General features: G+C 58.7%; 1 protein-coding gene and 1 long non-coding RNA gene across 5 annotated transcripts in view; one reads left to right on the forward strand and one right to left on the reverse strand.

Annotated features, from left to right (window-relative positions):
• The window catches only part of TMEM63B (transmembrane protein 63B), a 25331-nt gene continuing 6061 nt past the window's right edge, over positions 1-19270 (reverse strand). For 3 of the 4 annotated variants that reach the window (XM_070456365.1, XM_070456364.1, XM_070456363.1), the window contains 23 exons: positions 18593-18775; positions 18235-18314; positions 17910-17948; positions 16837-16927; positions 15137-15174; positions 14045-14187; positions 13895-13946; positions 13077-13185; positions 12439-12509; positions 8642-8722; positions 8053-8176; positions 7317-7450; positions 7099-7236; positions 6825-6978; positions 5453-5559; positions 5147-5233; positions 4908-4973; positions 3488-3650; positions 2797-2902; positions 1666-1833; positions 1303-1418; positions 1109-1189; positions 1-810 (listed from right to left, as the gene is read on the reverse strand). In XM_070456365.1, the coding sequence (XP_070312466.1) occupies positions 625-810; positions 1109-1189; positions 1303-1418; positions 1666-1833; positions 2797-2902; positions 3488-3650; positions 4908-4973; positions 5147-5233; positions 5453-5559; positions 6825-6978; positions 7099-7236; positions 7317-7450; positions 8053-8176; positions 8642-8722; positions 12439-12509; positions 13077-13185; positions 13895-13946; positions 14045-14187; positions 15137-15174; positions 16837-16927; positions 17910-17948; positions 18235-18314; positions 18593-18751 (2493 nt within the window). In that variant the 5' untranslated portion in view covers positions 18752-18775 and the 3' untranslated portion in view covers positions 1-624. The remainder of the gene's footprint in view (positions 811-1108; positions 1190-1302; positions 1419-1665; positions 1834-2796; positions 2903-3487; positions 3651-4907; positions 4974-5146; positions 5234-5452; positions 5560-6824; positions 6979-7098; positions 7237-7316; positions 7451-8052; positions 8177-8641; positions 8723-12438; positions 12510-13076; positions 13186-13894; positions 13947-14044; positions 14188-15136; positions 15175-16836; positions 16928-17909; positions 17949-18234; positions 18315-18592; positions 18776-19270) is intronic. The other variant, XM_070456366.1, reaches the window with a different exon arrangement.
• On the forward strand, positions 7439-8887 carry LOC139031427 (uncharacterized). The gene is made up of 2 exons (XR_011483903.1): positions 7439-7597; positions 8489-8887. It is a non-coding gene; the product is annotated as an uncharacterized lncRNA (long non-coding RNA).

Here is a 19270-nt window from a genome sequence, read left to right on the forward strand (position 1 = left end):
GGAGCTTTTCATTTTTATTTTAAAGGAAAAAAAAAAAAAAACCCAAACAGTGCAAAATCCCATTTTCCAGTGTCAGCCATGCCCACCCCCCACCCCCAGGTCAGTCCCCCTGGCTCAGGGCTGGACTCTCTTCTCCCACTCAGCACGCTCTCCCCTCTCATGCCACCCCGTAGGGGCTGGAGGCTCCGCTTCCCTGGGGCGCTAGATCCCAGCGGGACTTGGGGGGAGGGGAGGTAAGAGCTGGGGGGGCAGTCCCTGGTCCGTCTGCCCCCACCAGGTCTCCAGCCATGGCACAGGTACCCCTCTTGGCTCTCATTAACCCTTTCCTGATCATACTACTAGCCCAGGGGGGGTACTGATCTGGGGGAACCCTGTCCACACCCCTCGTTGCCCCGGGGCCGGCTCGGGGCTCTCCTCACTGAGGTTGGGGGGGAGTCCCACCCACCCTGCCTCCGTGGTGGGGGAGAGAACGGTGAAGTCCCCAGGTTTAAATACCTTAATGAAAGCAGGGGATGGGGAAGGAAGGGGCTTTAGATCTAATAAATTATTAGCGTTTTGTTTTTAGTGTCCGTGGGGGGCCGGGCGGGCGGGGGCAGGGCGTGGCCGCCAGGGCCCTCCCTTCCCTTACTGGCGGATCTCGTTCTCTATGAGGCTGTCCTCACAAGACTGGAAGTCTGTGTCCGTGAGGCCGTCAGGCTGCATCAGCAGCTCCTCGTCTTGGGAGGAGGACGACGGGGGCTCGTCCCCCGAGCTCCCGGGACCCCCATCCCCGTCAACTTCTGAGTCCTGCAGCACCTGAGCGATGTATTTCTGAAGGGGGACAAGAGGGCAGTGTGAGCGTGGACAGCGGGGGGCCCCTCGTGGGGAAGGCGGGGTGGGGGGGGTCTCCCGGCCTGTGGGGGGAGGGGAAGCAACTCTCCTTCCAGGGGGGACATGGAGCAGAGCCCCCACCTGGTAGAACCAGATCCCCTCCCTGACCCCGGGGCTCTGGGACAGGCTCCCCCTTTTCTGGATGACTGACAGGACACCCAGCTTCGTGGGGAAGCCATGCTTCCCACCCCCCCACCCCCCGCGCGCGCTTGGCCGTGGTTGGGGGCGGGGCACTCACCGCAGATTTGGGGACAGCGGCAGCATTGGGGGGCCGTCCATTGCTTCTGGGGTCCACGGAATCTGTCTCCGTGTGCTCAATCTTGAGGGGCCCGGAATGAGTCAGTGGGTGAGGGGGGAGGCCCTTGCCCTCAGCTCCCCACCCCCCACCCCCAGCCCGCAGATTCCGCCGGCTCCCTGCCCCCTCGCTCCCACCTTGTAGTTGTGGGCACTGAGGTATTTGAAGTGTCCGAAGCAGACATGGCAGAGACAGACGACAATGGTGATCACCAGGACGACAAACGTGAACATGGACGTCGGGGCTAGAAACCCTGGTGGGGGGGGCGGGGAGGGCAGAGAAAGGGCTGCGACCTCTCCCCCAGGCCCCTCTCCCAGGGGCTTCTGCTCCCTCCTGAACGCAGGCCCACGCTCCCCTATGCCTCGGCTTCTCCCAGGCCCCCAGCCTGCGCCCGCCCTCCCTGGGCCCCGTGGTCTGCTCGGCCTGGACCCTGGCGGGAGCCTCCTCTGCCCCCCGCACCCTCTCCCACCCCAGCCCCCGAGGGTGGGGGCGGCCCTCACCCGTGCGCATGGTGGAGAAGAACAACAGCCAGAAGAGGCAGAGGATGGGCGCGGCCACCACCTGGTTGACGGCCCCCGAGTGGATCTTCTTGTCCAGCTTGGCCGGCAGGTAGGCGTAGTAGAGATTGTACCTGTCTACCAGGTGCTTCAGCAGCATGTACATGAGCCCTGGGGGAAGCCACACGGGCCCAGTGCTGTCGGGCCTGAGTGTGTCTGTCACGGCTCGTCCCAGGCCTTGCAAGGTCACTGGAGGGCTGGCCCCCCAGGCCCAGTAGAGAATTGAGCCCCAAGCTCCTCGCAGGACCACGGAACCTCAGCTTCCCCTGCTTCAACCCCCTCACTCTGCAGCCCCTCACCAGGAATTCACTGTTAGAAATCTACTGGCTTGGGTCAGCAAGCACCCTCCTGCATGTTGTTTTTTTCCTATTCCTGACCGTAAACAGAGGAGTATAAGTTAGGCGGTAAGGTCTCTCTTCCTGGAGGTTGAGGGAACGGGACGTTTCAAATGGGGACAAGGTGGTTAGTTTGGGAGTCTGGAGCCTTCAATAACCAGGGAGGGTAGTGAATGGATTAGGGTGTTAGTGGCAGGGGGGAAGGACAGATGGGGGGAATGATGGGGGTGAAGAGAAACTTTGCTTAATTTTTTCAGAAGGAAGAGGGACTTGCCGAGGTCACATGGTGCAGCGACAGCAGGGTATTTCCAGGAGTGGTAAGGACCCAAACCCTCCCTGAAACCCAAAGGTCTTTCACGAGTGTACGGGGCTGTGTACAAGTGTGCCCATGGATCCTGTGTACGACTGTGTGTGTGTGTGGACTCCTCAGTGGGCAGGTGATCTGTGTCCAAATATACCCACTTGCGTGAAGGCACTGGTGTGAAGGAATACGGCCGTGTTGGGGAGATGTGGCCCAGGGACCCGCACACAGGCTGAAGCCAGCCTGAGCTGAGATGGCTTTACCCTCCTCCCCCCCAGGCCGAGTCCCAGACTGAGCCAGGGACCAGGCGGGAGGCCCGAGGGGCCGGTCTCCCAGCCGGGGCCCTGTCCACTCGGGTGGCCTGCCTTGCTAGAGTGGAGCAGGAGAGGTCCTGGGTCCCCCCGAGCAGGGCCCAGGTCCCGGCGCGGCGGTGCCTACCGAAGGGCACGATGATGGGGCAGGTGATACTGTAGGTCATGACCACCGTGAAGACGCACATCATCCAAGCGTAGGCTGCGCCAAACTGGAACTCGTAGGCCTGATGCTGGGGGGGAGATGGGCAGGAGGGTCGCTCAGGGAGGGGAGGGGAGGGGGAGACTGGAGGGGCTCAGGCAGGTGGGAGGAGGGAAAGGGACAGGAACTCTGGGGCCAGGAAAGAAGCCGAGGGTGGGAAAGGAACCCAGTGTCCAGGGCAGGGCAGGGCGAAGCTGATGGAGAGAAGGGCTGTGGCTGAGTCAGAGATCAGGGTGGGTATGGTGATGGGGCCTGGGGAGGGGCCTTCCAGGGGTAAGGGGCTGGCAGGGTGGTGGGTTTGGGAGTTGGATGCCCAGAGCCCTCTGTGTAGGATTAGGGCAGAGGGACCCTGGGTCTAGACCCAGACCTCCCCCAGTTCCCATCACAGAACACTAGACTGTTAGAACTAGAGGGGCCTTCAGGGTAGCTACGCTATGTCACTGTACACACGGGAAAACTGAGGCCCCAGACGGGAAGGGGGTGACTGAGGGCCTTGGAACGCGGCTCCCCAGGTCCCGGCCCCCTGGGGCCCCCACGCTCTAGCACGGCTGCTGCAGTTTTTGATTGGGCCACCAGGGGGTGCTGTGCGGGCCGCGGCAGCCCCGGGCGGCCCTACCCGCTTCACGTTGCGCCTCTCGGCGGCCGAGCGCGCCAGGCAGAGCCGGATCATGTACATGAGCAGGCCCGGGATGCGCAGCAGGTCCATGGCGTTGCCGATAAAGGCGGAGGCAATGACGTAGTTCACGAAGAAGGCGCCGTTGTCGGGCAGGAACACGCACCTGCGGGCACCAGGTGCTCCAGCTCTGCACTCTTGGGGGACCCAGAGGCCCCCTGCCCACTGCCAGCGTGCCAGCGCCCCCAAGGTGCCATTTTCCACGTGGACCCTCCAGCTGAGCCCTCAAAGCACCCATGTCTCAGGGACCCCTGACTGTGAACCCCCAGATGCCTCCAAAGTAAGCCGAAGACAACCTCAGTGTGTGTGCGCCCAGAGGCGCCGCTAGAACTTGTGCCACATAAAGACCCCTGGAGAGTGGAGAGACCCCTAAGGAGACCAGTGTTCAGGGTATGATTCTGGAGGTCTCCACAGCCATCCCTCTCCCTGTGAGACCCTGAAGGGTGTGAGCCCCAGAAACACCCTGAAGGCTCCCTGCCTTAGATCTTAATTTAACCAGGAGTAACCCCCAGAGTATACGCCTCTGACACTTCCAGAACTCAAGCTCCAGAGACCCTCCCCCAGAAATCTTCAGAGTGGGGGAGCCCAGGGACCTTTGTCAGTACCCATGACACCTCAAATGTGAGCCCAAGGTGACTACAGATGGCCTAGAGCAAGACCCCTATAGCCTGCTCCCACATAAACAGCCATGGCATGTGTCCCCCAAGACTCACCTCACAGAGATTCCCAGGGAAGGGGCCCCATAGAGAATTGCACATTCACACCTCTGGGTGATAGCCTGAGGCTTCAGTGGTGTTCACAGAGCTTGTGCCCCAGAAACACCCCAAGGTGTGAGCCCCAGAGTCCCCCATGGTCATTCTGAGTGAGGTGTAAGCCCAAGAGCCTTCCAGACAGACTCAAAGGGGTGGCACCTGAGACCTTCAGGAAGCCCCCTAGGAACCCTCATGTCACTCCCACAGCACAACCAAGATCCCACTATAGACCTTTCCAAACCCCCCAAGTGTCACTCCCACAGCACAACCAAGATCCCACTATAGACCTTTCCAAACCCCCCAAGTGAAGCTCCAGGTCCCACAGTTAGTCCCATGATACAAGCTGCAGAGCCCACCATAGAAACCCCCCTGAGCCGCAAATATACCCTAAGGGTGACCTCAGAATCCAGAGAGGCTCCCAACACAGACCCTCAGACATCCCATGCATGCACCCAAGACAGCCTGTGGGGGCGACCTTTGGGATGCCTGACCATGATAAAGCCCCTGCTCCTCCCCACCGCAGGGGCGGGTGCTTTGCTGCACCCTCCCATGGGGGAATACTCCCCCCTCCCCAAATCTGGTCTCCTTCCCTGGGGACCCTGGTCACTCACTCAAACCGGATAGCTGCCTCAGCCAAGAATTTCTTGTCAAAGAGCCAGCGGAAGAAGAGGTCCAGGCTGGGGAGGAGAAGAGAGGGGATGGAGGTGTCGGGTGCTGGAGTAGCCAGAACACCAGAGGGGATAGCGTCCCATCCAGGAGCCCTGAGGACGTGCCCCAGACCTGGGGCCCCTGGCTGCTCCCCTTCTCGCCGTCCCCCACCCCAGCTCCCACCCCTTCCTCCGAAACCCACCTGCTCAGTCCCAGCGAGGGCAGGAGCAGCACCATGAAGATGAGGAAGGTGTAGCACTTGTGCATGGTGGTCCTGTTCTCACCGGAGCTGGGGTGGGAGAGGGGCACGGGGTGGGGGCAGAGGTCAGGCGAGCCAGCCCCGTGCCTGCTCCCCCGAGCTCCTGCAGTCCCAGGAGGGTCCCCTGGGAAGGAGGGGGCCTTCCCAAGGTGAGGATCCCAGTCACCATCCCTCCCCTGCCAGCCCTGAGACTGCCCGGGGCGTGGGGGGTCTGAAGGTGGAGGGTGTGTGTGTAGAGGGGTGTCTCACCGTGTCCAGTGGGCTTCAAAGAAGGCAGAGTAGTAGACGATGGTGGGAAGCAGGGCCGAGAAGCACCACAGCAGCAGGGTGGGGAAGAACTGGGTGATGATGGGGTTCTGCAGAGGGCAGCAGGGAGGATGTGTCAGGCAGGGGCTGTCTAGTGGGCCCAGCTGGTGTGGCTTACCTGCCCCCCTCCTCCACTGAGCCCTGGGGTGCCCCCAGATCCCAGGGCCTCATCGGAAGTCCAGAACATTGGGACTTCCCTGGTGGGAAGTCCCACCATGCCTTGCAGTGCAGGGGTAGCAAGTTCAATCCCTGACTGGCGAACTAAGATTCCACATGCCTCAGAGGAACTAAAAGCCTGCATGCTTTGTGGCATGTGCCACAACTAGAGAGTCCACATCCTGCAACTACTTGAGTCTTGTGTGCCACAAGAGAATCTGCGCACTGCAACGAAAGACCCCACGTGATGCAGTGAAGCTCCAGCGTGCCACAACTAACACCCGACGCAGCCAAATGAATAAATAAGCCCAGAACCTCTGAGGGCCGGGGCCATCTGTACAATCCCTGCGCGAATTGTATTAGTAGTTAGCATTTATGAACACCTACTATGTGCCAAGCACTGATGATGGACTTTTTTTGGATCATGTACTTTTCATGTATTAATTCTTACAATAATGATATTACCCCATTTTAAAAATGAGTACACTGAGGCAAAATGAGGTTCAATAAATGAGATAGTGAGAAGTGGGGGGGGGGGGGGGCGAGATTTGAACCCAGGCAGCCTGGGTCTTATCTATTATGCTATTATCACCCAGTGATTTTCAAAGTGCCTTCTCATGAACTTTGAGGTTCCCAGGAGGCTTGTAGGGGGAGTGAGGACAGAGGAGCAGAAGCTCCCGCTACCACCACCACTGCCATTTGAGCAACCTTGCTTTTCCACACTGAGTTTCACATAAGATTTCCTTGGATAAAGGGCATCAGAATCCAAGTTTGGAGGCCAAGGATCTGGTCTGGCCCTTCACGCTTTGGTTGGAGAGATTGAGTGGTTTGGAGAAGGGCCTGGTTTGAGGTCACATGGTTAGTTAGGGATCGACCCAGGCGCTGTCTTCCTGGGGAGCCCCTCTAGGTGAGTGTGAACTGAGGGAGGCCTCTCCCGGGGAAAGGTGGCAGGGAGCCTGAGGGAAGAGCACAGAGCGGATCTGCAGCCCACGGTGGTGTGGGACCTTCTCAGCAGGGCTGGGCTGAAAAAGGACAAGAGCTCGACTGGGCAGCAGGGAGACTGGCTCCATGCCCCTCACATACCCTTGGCCAGGGGGGATCAGGGGCCTGGGGTCTGTGTCTTGGTGCACAGTGTGGAGGGTTGGGGTGTGGGCCTTACGTTGAGGTACTCCACAGGCTTGGTGACGTTGAACTTGTCCATGGTGGTGATGATGATGGCCGGGGTGGTGAGGAAGAAGAGCAAGATGAAGAGGACGACATTGATGACCAGGCAGCGGAGCCACCAGATGAAGCCTCGGATGGAGAGGTGCTCCCTGGGAGGGCGGAGGCGTCACCCCAGGGCTGGACGCCTGACCCGACCCCAGAGACACCTAGGACCTCCGTCTCCTCCCGTGCCCCATGGAACCACCCCAGCGCCATCCCCGTCTGCTCACCAGTAGATGTTCTGGGGGTCGGGGGCGTAGGACACGGTCCAGTTGGAGATGTGTAGGGACTCGCTGCAGGACGAGGAGCGGGGCTCCCCGCGGCAGGTGCAGCCCTGGCACTTACACACGTTGAAGTCCTTCAGGATGCTGGGGGAGGGGGGCACGGTTACCGGGGACCCAGGGCCCCAGCCGGTCCCTCGGGGCTGGGGCGGGTGGGCAGGGCTCACATGGCCGTGATGGTCTCGTTGTGGAAGGTGACAAAGGCCATGCCGAGGGGCTTCTCGTTCACTTTCTCCTTCTCCCGCTTGTAGTCTTCCTTCAGCTTCTGCTCCAGCTTCGTGTAGTACTCGATGGCCTCCACCTGCCAGGACGGACGGGCGAGATGGGGCCTTGGTCAAGCCGCCGGTCCCCTCCCTTCACCCAGCTGGCCCCGCCCGGGGCCGACTGCAGCCTCGGCACTGCCTTAAGCTCTCCGTTCACTCGCTTCTCCTCACAAGCACCCTGAGAGGTGGGTACAAGCAGCCCTGTATTACAGATGAGGAAACCGACGCATGCAGCGGTCCAGAAACTTGCTGAAAGCCACAGAGCTAGTAAATTCAGCAAGCTGGGCTCTTGGCTGACCTCTTCTGATATGGGTTTTGAAAACTTGGTTGCTGTAGGTGTAGGGAACAGACCCAACAGTGGGACTAGGGCTTCCAGGACATAGGAACAGACGGGAGGGGCTGCCCCTGCCTGTGGTCCTCAGCCCAGCTCTGCTTCCTTGGGGGACCCCTCGACTTTGGGGTATTTATGTGCAAGGCCTGCTTGTGTGTGTGTGGGTGTTCCTGAGGTTGTGGGACAGGCTCAACTGGGGGATGCATCCGTCTCCACTGTGACCTGTCTCCCCAGGACCTCCCATCCTCCCCCTAGTCATCCAGAGCCGGGGGGCCCTGAGGCCTGAGCCGAGCCCAGGACCCCCCATACCTGCTCACAGCCGCGCACCACGCAGCAGCACAGATGACCACAGGGCTTGGGGTTGATCATGGTGGGGACATTGTCCTTGCTCTGGAGGTTTGTGAAGTAGAGTTTTCCCCGCTCGGCCTTCTTTCTGTGGGAACCAGGCGCCTGGTCACCCACCCCGCAGCTGGGTCTGCTGGAGGATGGGTAGGTGACCCAGCTCGGGGGTCATGGAGTCCACTCCCCAAGGACAAGAGCCACTGTGCTCTTGGGTTTGCTTAGGGTGCATGGTTCAGACATGCCCCCAGTCCAGGGCCTCCCCATCATCCCCTGAGGGCCAGAAGTTCTTCCCATAGCCTAAATTTCTCAGACTGTAGCAGGGGAAGGGTACATCTTCAAATGGGACAGTAGGGGAGGGACAGTGGAACCCTTTCCTCTAACCTCCAGGACTTGCTCTTTCCAGATCTGAACTGGCAGGCGCCCCGGGGGTGAATTAAAATCAAACGCCCTGGGAAACAACTGGAAGGGGAGCCAGACTCCTGAGTGGCAGCCAAGATGCCCCCCACGGTGGGCAGGGGGCCCTCCAATGTCGCCCTCCCACCCCCAGCCCCGCTACCTCTCTGCATCGAGGAACATCAGACGAGCCACGTTGTAACATGGGCGGGCTTCCAGAACCGTGCAGTTGGGGTAGGCCTCCCTGAAACACAGTCCACTATCACCCTTGGCAGGGACCCTGTCCCTCCCTTGTCCCCAACTTTCCTCCATGACCCCATCACCTTTCAAGACACACAGCCCCAATTCAAGCTCCCTCTTTCTGAGTCTGCAAAGACGATAGTTCCCAAGAATAAAACTTTGAAATTGCTCTTCCTGTTTATCCACATCGGGGGGGTAGTGTGCACAGGTTAGCCTGGGCACGGACCCAGATGAGAGCCCGTACTCACAGGGTGCTGGAGACATCACAGCTATGGTCTGATGCCTGTGTGGGGCTGGGGATTTTACGTGCAGAGAAACTGCCTTTAGTTACGGTTGTTCTCTTAACCCTGCTCCCAGGAGACCTGGTGACCCTGAGTTCAGCACTGAGCCTTGACCACTGACTGATCCTAACCAACCCACAGCCCTGGGCTACAGAATGGTCTCTGGCGCAAGAATGACCCTGACCTGAGACTGACCTCTAAACACTGACCAGAGACTGATCCTTTATCCTGACCCAACTGACCCATAACCCAGACCCAAGACTAACCTCTAACCATGAGCCAAGGTTGACTCCACCTTGACTTGAGACTGACCAGACAGACTCAGTAGCTGGTACCCAGCAGGGCTTGAGGGAGGCTTACAGCCTGCATGGAGGAACACTTCCGTTTTCATCCTGATCACACACTGCTCCCTGATCCTAATCCCTAATCTAGATAGAGGTCCTGACTTTTTTTGGTTTGCTTAATATTTAAAGAAGGAAATACCAAGTGTTAAAGATGTGGAGACATGACTCTAAAGTAACAAGATGGACCTCACAAACCCATGAGAATTTGGGAACTTAAATCTGGGATGGTGTCCTTGAAAGGCACTTCCCAGGAGGCTCCGGACTCTTCCCCGACACAGGATATAGGATATGAATAGTGGGTGCGTGCTCAGTTGTGTCCGGCACACTGCGACCCCACAGACTACAGCGTGTCAGGCTGCTCTGTCCATGGGATTTCCCAGGCAAGCACACTGGAGCGGGTTGCCATTCCCTACTCCAGGGGATCATCCCCACCCAGTGATTGAAGCCGTCTCTTGCATCTCCTGCACTGGCAGGCAGATTCTTTACCACTGCGCCACCTGGGAAGCCCCCGGTACTGCTGTTGCTCAAACCATTTCAGGTTCCTCTTCGGAAGGGCTGTCAGCCCTGTGGCAGGCTAAATCCTCATTTTCACCCAGCTAATCTCTAATCCCCTAATCCCTACCACACAGGTTCCCTGATTTTGCACACAGGTCCTCCCCCGATTCTTCTGGATTAGTCCTCCAATCCAGACCCCAGGCCTGGAACCCAGACCCTGGTGGGTATTGACAACTAGCAGGGGCTCCACAAGGACAAGGGCTGCCTCCTGCTCAGCACCATGTACCCAGGTGCTGGGTCAACAGCCCTCACATAATCAACAGCCTTCGCATAGTAGGTGCTCAGTAAACACCCACTGTGCTGTGCTGAATGGATGGGTCAATGAAATAATGCTCACCATGACGCTAAAAATGCCAATGAGGACTGCAGTCTTCCCAACCCCTGCTTATAGGCTGATTGCTAGATTTTTTTACATTCTTTTTATTTATGTATTTATTTGGCTGCATCGAGTCTTTGTTGCAGTGTAGTATGAGGGATCTCCAGTTATGGTGCATGGGCTTAGTTGCCCCATAGCATGTGGAACCTTAATTCCCCAGTGAGGGATTGAACCTCCGTCCCCTGAACTGGAAGGCAGATTCTTAACCTCTGGACCACCAGGGAAGTCCCCCTGACCGTTAGTTTTATTTTATTTTAAAAAATAAATTTATTTATTTTAATGGGAGGATAATTAACTTTACAATATTGATTGGGATGGTTTTTGCCAATGACCGCCAATTTTAGTCGGGCTGTCTCCTAAACAATACCACAGATGGACCCCTGAAAGAGACATCTTGGACTGTGAGTTCCTCATGGACATGACTCAAGCCTGGCTCTTCTTTGTCTCCCTGGGACAAAGCACATAGTAGGTGTATGATAAACGTGTGCTGGATCCATGGATGCTCGACTCACAGGGCTCATTCCCTCACTGCGCACAGGGCTCTGCTCTCAGGCCACCCTATCAGAGCCCCCGCTGCCCACCCCATCGGAAACAGCAACCCTCCATGACCCCTCGCTCTGCCCCTCTGCCTGCTCTGGTTTTCTTCTGGGTACCCACCCCTACTTGCCAAGGTCATTTCTTTGCCATCTGGTTCTCCCTATTAGAATATAAGCAGATGAGGGCAGGTTTCCTGCCATACCCCCAGGTTCCTGCTCCAGTGTAACACAAGATGCTCAAAAGATACCTGTTACTGGGACTTCCCTGGTGGTCCAGTGGCTAAGACTCTGCGCTCCCAATGCATGGGGCCCGGGTTCCATCCCTGGTCAGAGAACTAGATTCCACATACCACAACTAAGACCCCATGCAACCAAATAAATACATAAATAAAAGAAAGGGTCAATTAAAAAAAAAAGAGTTATCTCCTTAAAAAAGAAAAAAGATACTTGTATAGACTTGTATAGACAAGTTACTAATGGACTTGTCTGTACAAGCTGACAGCTGACTCCATTTGGACAGTAGCATTAAGATGTCGCTTAATTCTCAGCACACACTGTCCTTAATCTTGACCCAGCCTGCCCCCTAACGCTGAGTACAGCTTGAACTCCAGATGGGACCCCAAATTGTTCTCTCATACTGACCAATGATTGATGAGCTAATTATAGCTGTTGTTCTGTAAACTATGCAAGGGCAGGACCTGTTTCTAATTGATTTATGCCAGGTACACAGAAGGGGACCAATAAATGCACATTGAATAAAAAAGAGTAGTCACTCAAAAACCCTGGTCACAAACCAGTCATTCTGTAACACAGAGGCCTGGGATCTGACAATCCCATCCTAACAGCTGACTGCTCATCCAGGCCAACCGACCTCACTAAGTCCTGATCCTCACTAGAGACCAAGCCCTGATCCAGACCACCAATGGCCCTCATCAGGACCACCGGCCAACTCCTAATACTGTCCCCAGACCAATCTCTAAGGAGACTGTGGACTGGTCCCTAAAGCCGGCCTCTGCACTGCTAAGCCCTGAGAACTCGATGGTCTTGCATTATTTCTGTAGTCCCCAGGCCACCACATGGACCTCAGCGTGCCTGAGAACATCTGCTGAGTGGACAGATGGACAGATGCTGTATACAGACTGTTCCGGCCACTGGAGGCGGATTTCCTTCCCTTTACTAAGACAGACTTCTGGCTGAAAAGCAGAAGAACATGCAGCCCAGCTCTACTGGGCTCCCTGAGGATGCACCGAAAGCTGAGACCCTTCTCCCTGCCAGTCCGCATGTACACAGTCTCTAGAACAGCACGCACAATTCTGAGAAGGCCACATCCTCAAGGGCCCGTGGACCCGGGGTCCACAAACCATGACCTGGTTCAAGCCAGGAGGAGGAAAGGCCCAGGGACTCACTTTCAAGTATTTCTCCAGCTCTTTGAGGGACCTGAAGTTCAGCCCAACTGCTAGACCACCTTGAAGTTGGAGAATTCTTCCTTAGCATAACCCCCTACCCTGCACCACAGCCCCCTGAGCCCCCCTGGAGAGAGAGGCCTCTGATGATGCTCTTGGAGCTGGAAGAAGGCAAAGAAGGGTCCACAGGTCCTGGGGGTTGGGGGGCGGGGAGGAGCTACTCACTCAAAATGCTTCTTGATCTTCTCTGACTCTGCATATTTGGAGATTCCATTGATGAAGAGAGTCCGCTTCACCTGGAGAGTGAAGGGGACCAGTTTGCCTTCCTGAGGCTTGACCCTCAGAGAGAGGGTGGGGAACGGGGGAGCAGAGAGGGGCAGGTGGGTGGGAGCAGACCTCGGGATAAGCCAGGAGCGGTGTTCTAATAGAAATCAGACAGTGAGCAGAGTGAAAGCCCCCTGGCCTCTTGCCCCCTGAGGGCTTCTGGGGGCACAGAGCGGGTGCCACTCGCAGATCCTCAGGGAGGCCCCAGCACGGGTGGCATGGAGTGGGTGTTCAGTACTGGTTTGGGGAATAAATATAGGAGAAGAGGGACAATCACTCCCACAGCCATTTCCTGCCCTGGGGCCTTCCATGCACTGCCTCACCTCACCCCACCCACCTTGGGAGAGGGACCGTTCTCTCCTCCTATGGAGGAGGGGACCGAGCCTGGGGGAGGTGACTTAACCGGCAGGATGGGGGCTCCTGGGCTGCTGAGCCAGGATTCAAAGCCAGCTGGCCTCACCCAGGGGCTGACCACACCTCAGACAGGAAGAGTCCCTGGAGGGTGGGTTGGGGGGCGAGCCTGGCTCTGCTGCACTCACCAGGTCGTCCTCCTTGTAGCGCATTTTCGAGGTGTGTCTGCGCATGCTGTAGACGGTGAGCAGCAGGTACAGGAAGGCGAAGGAGGTGTGCAGCCACAGCAGGTTGTTCCTGGCGGGACAGAGGGGTGAGTGGGGTCACCGGGGCTGGAACACTCTCAAACACCCCCAACCTGCCAGTGTTCATGAAACCCTGGTGGACTCCCCTGGTGGTCCAGTGGTGAAGAATCCGCCTGCCAGTGCAGGGGACACGGTTCGATCCCCGCTCTGGGAAGATTTCACATGCTGTGGGCGCTGCAGGGCAATTAAGCCCGTGCGCCACACCTACTGAGCCCACATTCTAGAGCCCGCGCTCCTCAACAAGGGACGCCATCGCAATGCAACTACAGTAGCCCTTGCTCGCCGCCACCAGAGAAAGCCCGCACTCAGCAATGAAGACCCAGCACAGCCAAAAATAAGTATTAAAAACAACAACCCTGGTACAGGGCCCCTTTAGAGACTCGGGTCTTCCGACACCCTCCCAAGGCAGGCCCCACACCCCACATCCTCTAGACCCCGAGACTGTCCCATTCCAACCGCACTGTCCCCAAGAGATCATCTCTTCACGCCTTCCCTGCTGGGTACACTGCCCTCCAGTCACTACCAGCCAGTCCTTCCTGGGATCCTCTCCTTCTGGCTCCATCCCAAGCCCTCAAGGCCCCACCGCCATCTCTGCACCCTCAGTACCTCTCCCCCGAACACCCCCCTTTTTCTTGCTCCCCATTCCTGCCCAGACTCTGCCCGCAGACCCAGGCCTCGCTTGACCAGCTTCCCACTCTTACCCTGATTTCAAGTTGGCAATGGTGGTTCTCCCGAAGCTGTAGGCGTTGTTCTCTGGGTGGTGGGATGAGGGAGAGGATGACGGAGGGGTCAGGGCACGTCCCCTTCCGTTCCCTCCTCTTCCCACTGCGCCCATCCTAGCCCTCACTGACCCAGCAGGTCCCCTGAGAAGTTGACAGGCAGCACGATGCCTACAGAGAGGACACCCACGGCCACCAGCAGCCCGATGATGTGCCGCTGGAAGGACAGGTAGTGCACGGCGTCGCCTCCACATTTATCCCGGATCTCGTCATCCCTGCGGGCACGGGGACAGGGGGATGCGGTGAGGACCAGCGTGCTGGAGGGGCCACGGCTCATCTGCCCTGGCCCACCTCAGCCCACATCCACCCTAGCCCTGGCTGATGCGGCAGCAGGATGGGGTTGAAAGAGGGGAGGGGGGCTCTGGGTCCCCCATGTCCTAGGAGGGGAGAGAGGAGGGAGAGGGAAGGGGAGGGAGAAGAAGGAAGGATGCAGGGAGAAGGGGAGGGAAAGAGAAAAGAGAAGAGAAGAGAGGGATTGGGGGAGAGAGACAGAGAGAAGAAAAAGAAGGCAGACTGCAGAGAGAAAGAGCAGCAAGGGGTGGGGAGAAACGAAAGGGAGAGGACCGCCCGAGAAGGGTGGATGAGGACAGTGGCAGGAGGAGACAGAGGCAGGAGGGCAGAGGGATGTCTGGGAAGTAATGGTGCCTTAGTGGTGCTCCCCCTTAGATTTGGGGAGCCCTGGGAGCCCACGAGCCAGGGCGGTGGCGGTGCTGACCTGTCCCGGCTTCCTGCCTCTCTCAAGGCTCACTGCCTGCCTGCCGCACTCTGGCTCCATCTCCTGACTTCTGCCTGCAGGAATACTGGCTCCTGCCTGCAGCTGGCTGGCTGCCCCCAGCCTGCCTGTTGCCCCCACCCGCTGGCTGCACATGGCTCTGAGGTGGCAGCGCCAGCCCCTGCTTGCACAGGGTGGCAGGGGTGGGGAGAGCTGAGGGCAGAGCAGGCCCTCCAGGCAGGGGCGGGGCGGGGGGGCACAGGAGACTGTTGCGGGGTAAAGTGAGGCCAGCTCAGAGGAACAGCAGGGGCCTGGGCCCCTGGAGCAGGGAGGGGGTGCTGGCTTGGCTAGGAGTGCTAAGGCCCTCAGAGATGCCGGCCTCTGGACTTGGTAGGCAGATGACAGGTCTGTTGTTTCTCTCTTTCTTTAGAGCTTGAAGACCGTTCACTTACTTTATCCTGAAGATGGCTGTCAGCCAGGAACAGAAACCCTGGGGGGTGCAGAGGGCTGTCAGCTGCTGTCCCCATCCCACCACCCCCCGCCACCCCCGAGCCTCCCTTCCCACTTCTAGCCTCCCTCCTTACCCTACCCCAACCTCGTGACCACCTCCAGGCTGTGGCTCACCTTCTCACAGCTCCCACAGCCCCCTCAGAAACCAGCTCATCCCAGAGAGGGGCGAGGAGAGTCGCCCAATCTCAGGGAGGAAGAAGGACCAAGGCCACGTGGGGTCACCTGTGGACTCTTGGGCTCTGATTGCAGGTCCCCGCAAACACCCAAGGGCAGCGGAACCAGAGAAAAGGTCCTGCAGTTGTGTGGGCCAGGGTGGGGATGGGTGGGGATCGGGGTCCGAGGAAGGGACCTCAGACCTACAGCTTCTGCGATGTGGAGTCTGCAACGTGGCTGCCAAGAGCAGAGGAGGGGGCCACGCTGCCCACGGTCCTGCCACCTACTTTCCGTGTGCTCAGTCACTCAGTCGTGTCTGACTCTCTGGGACCCCAAGGACTGTAGCCCATTGGGCTCCTCTGTCCATGGAATTTTCCAGGCAAGGATACTGGAGCAGGTTGCCATTTCCTTCTCCAGAGGATCTTCCCAACCCATGGATCGAACCTGCATCTTTTGTGAATCCTGCATTGGCAGGCAGGTTCTTTACCACTAGCAGCACGTGGGAAACCCCAAGAATACCTCAGAGGGACCATCCCAGGGTCACAGTGAGCTGTGATCTCCTGCTCTCCAGCCCCCAGGCTTGTCTTCAGACAGAGACCCCGCTCAGGGCAGGGTGGGGCTATGTGGGGAAAGGCTGGGCAGAGAGATCCTGACCCAACTTCCTACTGAGAGACTTCCAGCCAAGATACAGGACCGTGCTATCTGTTGCCAACATCACCTAAGTCTGGGGACCATCTGGACAGCTCTGGCTGGGAGGGGTGATACCTCTGCTTTGTCACTTACCAGTATGAGTCCAACTCAGGAAGCTGACAGGCTTCTTCTGCTATGGGGGCCACAGGAGCTGCTGCTCCCGGGGCCCCCAGCCTAAGCTGGACTGACCAGAGCCACCCTATAGCCTGAGGATTAGAGTTCTGAGCAGGGTTAGCGTTCTCACCCTGGCAGAATGACAGGGGGCCAGACAGGTAATGCCAGCGTGTTGGGTCTGATCTAAAGGGGCCTGGGGTCTGCTATGTCTCCCCAAGTACATGCCTTGTCTACAGGGGCCCCGCCCCTCAGCTCCAATCTACAAGCAGGTCATCTGGCCCCAGATTGCCAGGGGCCACCAGCCTGCAACCGCTGAGCAGCACAATGGATTCTGCATGCTTTGCTAAGCAGGCCTGGAAGGTTCATGATTACTTCCAGGAAAATGTCTAAGGAAAAAGAGGTCCTTAGGATTGATCACTGGAGAGGGGCACAGAACTCTACTGGGGAAAATGACATTTAGAAACCACAGATGTTCAACCTCTGCTGGTTTGGAGGCTGCCGTGGAAGACAGAGCCCCGAGTTCTGGGTCTGGGGGCTACCTTGTGGCTCTCGGATGAGCATCACCCTTGCTGGGCAGAAGGCCCCACCGCATAGACCCTTGACTCCACATCACCTGAAGCCAAGGCTGCTGAGCCCACGTGCCCCGGAGGAGGGGGTGCTGAGAAGCTGGGGGGAGGACACTCACATTGTCCCTTTGGTCAAAGTCGACGGAGCTGGAGACAGACGTGAGACGCTCATACCGGTCGTGACTGTCCCCGTGCATAGCCGAGGCCACACTGGGGGTGGGGAGGCGAGAGATCAGAGAGGGGGGTGAGTCTGAGTCCCTGGGGAGCCAGGTGGAGTGGGTGGGCTCCCACTCCAGAGCTCCAGACAAGGCACAGAACGCTCAGAGGCAGAAGCGTGCAAGAGTGACTGCCCTCTCTCTGCCTCCCTAGAACCCGCACCTTCCCCTCAGGGGCCCCGGGGACGTGGGGGGCACTGATGCAGGGATGGGGGAAGGGTGGGAGGGGGAGTCTTCATCAGCACCCCATGATTGCTGAACGAAGTCAGCGGGGCCCTGCAGTTCTGGAGCTGACCAGTGGGGGCCAGGTAGGCAGAGCCCACGCTGGGCACAGGGCAATGGTGGGGGGGGGGCGCGTGGTGATGGGGAAGGACAGGCTGGACCAAGAGAACCCCAGAAGGGCCAGGGGCTCGGAGGGCTGGGAGGTGTCCCCCACCCTGCCCTCCCCCTTCCCCGACCCCAGCAGCTGCCGCAACTCCAATGCCAGGCCTATAGACAGAGACGGTGACGGACACAGAGGGCCACGCTCAGAGCTTCTCTGGCCGCCCCCCTCCCAGGCCTCCAGAGCAGGTGAGCGGGGAACCCTGGAATAGGAAGAACTAGCTGTTAGGGGATGAGAAGCCACTGGAGACACCCAATCTTGTCTCTGCAACCAACAGGGTGACTGTCGGGTGGGTTCCCAAGGAAGACGGCTCCTCCGCCCCAGCCAACTGGGGCGGCGGACGCCCGCGTGCGCGGGGCACACAGGTAGCCGCTTCTCCCAGGCCGGGAGCCGGAGGGAGAGACGGGGGAGAGTGGCAGAGACAAGCTGGGGAGCCCCCTGCTCTGCGAAGCACACCACCTGCGTTAATCCGAACACGAGCCTGCAGAGGGGAAAACGGAAAGAGACACCAGCAACGTGGTGGGAAGAGAAGCATGAAAGAGAAGAAAAAGGAAAGCTGGTTTAGTGGGGGCGAGGGGGCTGCTGCCCCACATACTATTCCTGTTCCACTCGGGCTCTCTCCTGCTGCCGGCGCCTGGGGACAGAGAACAGACAGGGTTAGCGGGGGGCCGGGATGGGTCTCCAGGGACTGGCGAGGGACCAAGGCCCAGCTGTGGGCCCCTGTGCCCGCATGCCCGCTCTGGGACCGGTCCCCCTTCATCCCCCCCCACCACCGCTGCCCCCACCAGAGGATGAGAGTGGGCTGACTCTCCTCCTATCCCTGAGGAGCGTGGACAAGGTGTATGTGCATGTGTGTGTGGGCGTGTGAGTGCGCACACCAGCCTGTGTGTAGGGGTAAGGGGAGGGTCCCAGAGCCTTACCTGTCTGCATCTGTCACCAAGGCCAGCCGCCCGTAGTCCCAGGCCACCTTCCGGAGGATGGAGAACAAGAACAGCAGTGCCTGAGGAAGGAGGGGGTGGTTGGCAGGAGGGGAGGCCATTCACCCCCTGGACTAGCTAGGAGGGCAGGGCAGAGGGGCAGGATTTTTGTCTGAGAAAAGGATGACTCTGGGTGGGATGAAGGTCTGAGGCTGAACTTGGGCTGGGTGATGGGGATTCCCACCTGCAGTCACACGTGGGGAGTCAGGGGCAGGTGGGGGAGTGGTTAGAGTGGCGGGTGTTAGCCATTCGTGATACAGGGTGTGGTGTCAAGGGTGGAGGGGGGCATGTGGGCACTCACAAGGAAGCACATGAAGTCCAGAGCCAGCACGGTGGGGACGCCCCCGAACGGCAGGCCCTGCAGGACAGTGCTGCGGATGCGGGCGCTGTAGCAGTAGTCCTTGGGGTTGCTGTTGTTGAGGGCCATGGTGCCCAATGTGGCCAGCAGGAAGGGCAGCATGGCTGCTACTGCCTCATGGTTCTCCTGGGCAGAGGGCGGAGCGGTCAGCCGGGCTCAGCCCCTGTCCCCTTCACGGTTCTGCCTGGGGCTTCAGCAGGGTGGGTGTAGGGAGGTGACAGTGAGGACAGATCACAGGGCTGCCTGGGTGGGTGGAAGCTCTGGCCTCTGGAGATAAGGGCCCAGGAAGAGAGGGTTGAGTCACACAGACTTACTTTCCCTGGCTTTTGGGCTCTGGGTCTGGGGAACTCAGCCTGGGTCTGGACTGGGGCGACTGGTTTTTCTAAGCTGGAAGATGTCTCTGAGTCTCTAGCAATTTACCTCCCACCACTTCCATATACACACATACACACACACACCCATTCTCTCCAAACACAAACTGGCTCTCTCTGTCTCTGTGTCTCTGTCTGTCTCAGGCAGGGGGCAGAGCTGAATCTGAGGGAAGATGGAGAGGGGTCTTAGGTCTGAAGATCCAAGACTAAGTGGAAGGGTCTCCAGGCCAGGGGAGGATGGGTCAGGAGC

Source organism: Odocoileus virginianus, chromosome 27 (assembly GCF_023699985.2).
Source record: "Odocoileus virginianus isolate 20LAN1187 ecotype Illinois chromosome 27, Ovbor_1.2, whole genome shotgun sequence".
Lineage (NCBI taxonomy): Eukaryota > Metazoa > Chordata > Mammalia > Artiodactyla > Cervidae > Odocoileus > Odocoileus virginianus.